This window comes from Molossus molossus, unplaced genomic scaffold, assembly GCF_014108415.1.
Source record: "Molossus molossus isolate mMolMol1 unplaced genomic scaffold, mMolMol1.p scaffold_m16_p_19, whole genome shotgun sequence".
Classification (NCBI taxonomy): Eukaryota; Metazoa; Chordata; class Mammalia; order Chiroptera; family Molossidae; genus Molossus; species Molossus molossus.
The window spans coordinates 55,815,485-55,821,317 of NW_023425354.1; the positions used below are offsets into that span (position 1 = coordinate 55,815,485).

The following is a 5,833-nucleotide window of genomic DNA, read 5'->3' on the forward strand; positions in this document are numbered from 1 at the left end:
AGAGTCAGCCAAGGATCTACAAGCTGGTTGACTTGATTTTACACAGTGTATCATTTTGTTCCAAGTGTATTTGTGCCCTGGCCATTTGGACTGCACAGCTCCCAGATACTTAACTCCTCACCTTCCTGAGCTTCTTGCAGGTCAAGCGTGAAGACTGGGATAGTTGGTTGTGGGCTTTACCTCCTCTTCCCACGTGCCAGATGGCTGGCCACAGACATAACCCAGATGTCCTGCTTAGACTCCAGGACAACCAGATACTGCCATCAGGACCAAGACTTCATGCAGATGGCACCAGAGTTCTCACTTGCACAGGTCCTTGATTTTGAAGTATCAGTAGGTTTCAGGTCCACCCAGACACACAGGCACAGGGCCTGAATATATTTATTGTCTGTGGCACCTGCTTTTCTAACTGTGCTTTTTAGAAGCTGTGTATTTGAAGGGGGTGAATCAGTGCTCTGTAAACAAATGTATTTTTCTTGTAAGGAGAGCTTAAATCTAGATTTGCATATGTGTTTGTTTTTTTCAAACACCTCTAAACCATGCCAGTATTATATGAAAAGTGGGTGAAAGCACATATTCTGAGATTGGGTTGGAGAGAATATAGCACTCCTACAACCTCTGTTAGGCTCAGCAGTGAAATCTCAGCTGGGTGCTGTGTCCAGGGTCAGTGCTGTGGGTGATTTGATCCAAACCCATCTTTGGACTCTGTGGTCTGCTGGAATCACCAAAAATGTACACTGACTTTCTTTCTCTTGATCTAACATGGCCCCTCTGCTGCTGGTGCCTGAGATCTGCTTGTCAACCCTGAATGTGGTGAGTGGGAACGTACCCAGGCCGTGCAGGCTGTGTATGTGCTGTTCTTTCTCTTTACCTGGCAAGATCTGGCAAAGAACTAAAAGTACAACATGATGTTATGAAAAGTGGACAGGCTTTGCCCTGGCTGGTTTGGCTCAGCAGTTAGAGCATCAGCCTGTGGACCAGAGTCCCAGTCAAGGGCATGTACTTCGGTTGTGGGTTCCACACCCAGCCTGGGTCAGGATCATGTGGGAGGCAACCTTTGATGAGTCTTACTTGGATGTTTCTCTCTCTCTTTCACTCACACTCTCTCTCTCCCTCCCTCCCACCCACTCTATCTAAAATGAATAAATAAATAAATAAATAAATAAATAAATAAATAAATATCCTCTGGTGAGGATTAAAAATTAAATAAACTGGGCATTCTTCAGTGTTAAATGAATCTGGGTTCAGATGTCAGTTCTGCAATTTGTGAGCTCTGTATTATTGAACAAACTATTTAAACTCTAATTTAGTTTCTTCTTCTGTGAAATGGGCATAATAATCATATCTCCCTCATAGGGTTGGTGTGAGAAGTAATTTATCTTATATATAGACCACAGCAGAGCTCAGCAAATGCCAGCTCCCCTCCTCTTCACTGCCGGCCTCTCATTAAACACCAACACTAATGAGCATTTCAGACGCACAGGTCATTCTTCATCCCGATGAAGGAGCAAACCGTATCTCACAGGTTCTCAATTTTTATGTTGCAGTAGAATTACCTGCAGTACTTTCATATGCAAGTTCCCAGGTCCCAAACCCCAACCCACTGAATCGTCATCTTTGCAGAAAATGCTGGGAACCTGTGTTTTGACATGTGCTGCAAATTATTCAGATGGAGGAAATTCACCAGCCACATGCTGAGAACCATCGCCTTGTGTGTTCTTCACAAAAAGTGCTCATCAGGTTCTGGCTCAACGGTGAGAGTGTCGGCCTGTGGACCAAAGAGTCTTGGGTTCAATTCTGGCCAAGGGCACGTACCTCGGTGGAGGTTCGGCCCCAGCCCCAGTTCGGGTCGTGCAGGTGGCAATCAGTTGATGTGTTTTTATCACATTGATGTTTCTCTCTCTCTTCCTCCCTCTCTTTCTTCCACTGTATCTAAAGATAAATGTAAAAATATCCTCAGGTGAGGATCATCAGCCAGGTTTCTCTTTCCTATGGACATCAACCACAGAATGAGTTCCTCTGCTCCTCGCCACCCAGAGTGGTCCCCTTTGCACACTTCCCATTGTGTTTCTCTGTTTAACTACTAATTTATGTGTCTTTTCCCATCACTACACTGTGAGCTCCTTGAGGGCTGGGGTTTACCTCCATTCCCAGTGCCAAGGACATTGCCCAGAACATAGAAGATAGTTGTTTGTTGACTAAATAAATGACAAAGACTTACTCCCTCCTCTCAAAAAGGCCATATATGCTATTATTTTAATTCCATAAAAAATCCACAATGGGTCAATCCATGGAGACAGAACAAGACCAGGGATTGTCAGGGGCTGAGTGGGGAGGATGAGCAGTGACTGAGACCAGGCCCTGGGTTTGTCTGGATGACAATGTTCTGGATCTAGAGAGTGGCTGTGATGACTGGTGGTTGTGAAAACTTGTGAATGCACTTAATGCTGCTGGAATGTATACTTTGAAAGATCATACAGCTAAATTCCATTTTATTTAAATTAAATTTATTGTAATAGCATTTAATTTAATTTATTTATAATACATTTTATGTTAACTCAATAGTATAAGAAAAATAGTATTAAGAAAATACAGGTTTTTGAGGTTTTGTTTTGTTCTTCCTATGAGACTGGAGTTTATTGGGAACCACAAGTGGGTGGTGCTGGGGCCACTTCGCTGGTTGGCAGCTGAAGCCCAGGGCTGGGCTGACCGGCCTCTGTGCTGGGCTCAGGGTGCCCCCAGCGGCTGCACAGCTCTGAGTCTGGGCACAGGCCAGAGTTGGCTCCTTGCAGAAGCAGCATCCTGGCTTCCAGGAGGGCAGGTCATGAAGGAAAGAACACTTCCCCCTGGACGGTTCATGGGGCTAAGGCCAAAACACACCTTCTGTGATTCTCCAGCTCCCCACTGCTGGCCTGACCTTTCACCTGCCAGACAGTTCTGGGGAGTAAGCTGAGCAGCTGGGGGCTCCCAGCAGGGGCAAGACTGTTACTTTCCAGGTTATGAGCACATTTGCACTTAAGACGGTTTCTTTTGTGTTTCCTGGGTCTGTCTCTGTAGTAATCCAAAGTGTTAAGAGAAAAGCAGCTGGGCCCTCCTGGGCTCAGCCATGTCAAGGCAATGGGCAGGGCTAGAAGGTGGACCTGGAGTTTCTAAAGACACAGATGGGGAAGTGTGTGATGTGGGAGGACCACTGGGCTTCCAGCTGGAGAAACTGTACATCGTTCCACTGCACTCCATCAATGATGACCCTCTGCATGTCCTGCTGCTGTTCTGCCCTGCAGACCAGGTGGCTGATGCCCTTGATGGACTGATTTTTGGGCTCCACCTCCTTGTCTTTGTTTTTTTGGGGAAGAAACATCACTTTTTTGTTTTCCTTGGGGACCATGGTCATGGACATGGTGGGCGTGGCTGTGGCCTCACCACTGATGGGCAGACTGCTGACCTGGAGAGACTGGGTGAAGTATTTGAGCGTGTTGTTGGTAGTAGGCAGGTCTCTCCCCCTGTCTGTGGGCTGGGCTGCCATCCAGCAATCCACATGCAGCCCCATTATCTCGGTGCTGATGTCCTGGCTAAGGGAGGACAGGCCCTCACTCACTGATGGGGAGAAAGGTGGGGTGGGTGAGGCCTCTTTGGTGGCCAGAGAGGTGGATGGCAGGGTGGACAAAAGCTTGCTGGAGCCTGAAGGGGCCACATCATGAGAGTCTCCCGACATGCCCGAGGAGAGTTCCACTATTCCAACCTTCACCTCGCCCAGGAAGGGAATGAACTTCTGCAAGGACTCCTCGCTGAGGCTCTTATGTTTGTAGGTGAGCACGGCCTTCGCAATGGGCAGCTGGTGGACACAGTTGGCCCCCACAATGTACTGTGTGATTCTCCACATGATGTCCAGTGTGTCCTGCCTGGTGCTTTGGGGCTCCATTCTGTTGAACAGGTTGCGCCAGGCCAGGTCCTGGAAGAAGATTTTATAGTGGTAATCCACAGAGCCCAGGTACGTGGCCATGGGGTGCAAACCCAGCAGGATAACCACGAAGCACATGTAGCCTAGCCAGTCGGGAATCTTGTGGGACAGCTGCTCCACATAGAGCCGCAGCACGGCACTGAGGTAGTGCTGTGCCCCGACCACCACGATCTTCACTGGCGTCATGGGCTGGGGATTGCAGCTGTAGGATCTTTCTATCCATGAGATGATAGAGCTGAAGGCTTCTCGGAGATCAGCATCAGAGCGGGTGCACACCACGGGCAGCATGTGCTGCTGTAGGATGTCCGACAGGAACTGCCCCTGCCAGTCGGAGGTGTTGATAAGGATGATGTGCACAGGCTGTGTGTCTTGGGAGCTGAGGATGTGGTTTAGATGGTCAAACACAGTGTTCCTGGGGATCTGCAGCTGGCTCTGCATGTCCAGGCAGCCCTCCTTCTCCAAGCTGTTGGGCAGCTCGTTATGTGGCCATGCCTGCTGCCACTTCTTCAAGGACCTGCTCCAACCCCTAAACCCAGCCTGCTCCCCCTCAGTCCTGGTGATGAGGGTGTTGAGAGCCTCAGGCTTGTTGATGTACCTGCTGGGTGGCACCTTCTCAGGGAACATGTCCTGGGTGGAAGTCTCTACTTCCAGACTGTCCTTGGGCTGTGCCAACAGCTCCCTAGGTGTTGGCATGGGGGTGGCTAAGTCGGAGATACTGTCACTTGGTTGTTTCCTTCTCCAGGCCCACATCTCAGGCAATTTGGCGGGAGTCAGTGGTGTTTTCTGGCTCCAGGCAGTATGGGTGCTCCCAATCTCTGGTTGTGAGCTGAAGTGTGGCAGGTCTTTGATGTATGGCCTGAGCTTTGGCTCAGGGGTGCTGGGAATGGGGTCATCATCCTCCGTGTCACTGGGGTTCTCCAGCATTTCATACAGAAGGTCCAAGTACTTCTTCTCCTTTGGGACATGCTCTGCAGTGTCCTGCTCTGAGTCCAGGACCTCTGAGTCCAGGTCAGCCTGCACCTCTGGGACATGCTCCATGGGGCCCTGCTCCGAGTCCAGGACCTCCTTTGAAGCAATGAACCTGTGCAGCAGCGCCATGATTTTTTGCTTAAAATTTTGTTGTCTGGTCTTGGAAGTAGTTGTTACAATTGAATGTTGCTGCCTCTTGGGCTTCCCCATGTCCAAATCATCCTCTAAGTTCTGCCCATCTGTGGCATTGTCACTGGCCCCCAGCTCATGGGAGAAGCTTTTATACTTCTCAAAGTATTTATCAATGGACTTGGCCTGCATGGTGCTGTTCTCAATGTCAATGGGCTGGGAGGACAGGGACAAGATCCAGATCTCAGCCACCTTGGTAGAGGCCTCATTGAGGCTGCTGCAGAGGCTCAGCACCTGGCCACCCTCGAGGGGTTGCTGCATCACTTCACCCATGTAGATGGTGCCCAGAGCCAGTGTCTTGTAGGCAAGAATCTTATAGCCAGTGATGGTTCGGTTCTTAAAGTGCTTCTGCTGCTGTAACATTATCTCAAGCTTATTGCCTTCTTTGTTCAGAAAGTGAGGGTACTGTAGTGAGAAAGTCAGTGTCAGGTCGGCCTCCACTTTTCCACTGGGAGGCAGAAGAATCTCGTGGGAGCGCAGGATGCACTTGGAGCCCTGTATCTTTATGGCAATCACCACGGAACATTGCTCATTCTCAAGCTCCTTTAACACCACCAGCTTTTTAAATGTCACATTGCACAAACTGGGCATGCAGGAGGGGCTGGAGCCATCCACCTCCCAGTCAGGGAACATGTTTATGGGCACTGGTGTAATGAGTACAGGGGGTGCACCTGCTAAGCTTGTAGTCGTTGACAAAGCTGTGGATGGCTCCACCAT

General features: G+C 49.4%; 1 protein-coding gene across 1 annotated transcript; it reads right to left on the bottom strand.

Moving 5' to 3' along the window:
* Positions 1-3,127: 3,127 nt before the first annotated feature.
* Positions 3,128-5,833, bottom strand: LOC118634908 (phosphofurin acidic cluster sorting protein 2-like). Its single transcript, XM_036269716.1, has 2 exons — positions 5,021-5,833; positions 3,128-4,954 (listed from the first exon to the last, which is right to left on the bottom strand). Exons 1-2 carry the CDS (start codon positions 5,831-5,833, stop codon positions 3,128-3,130), a joined length of 2,640 nt encoding a protein of 879 aa, XP_036125609.1.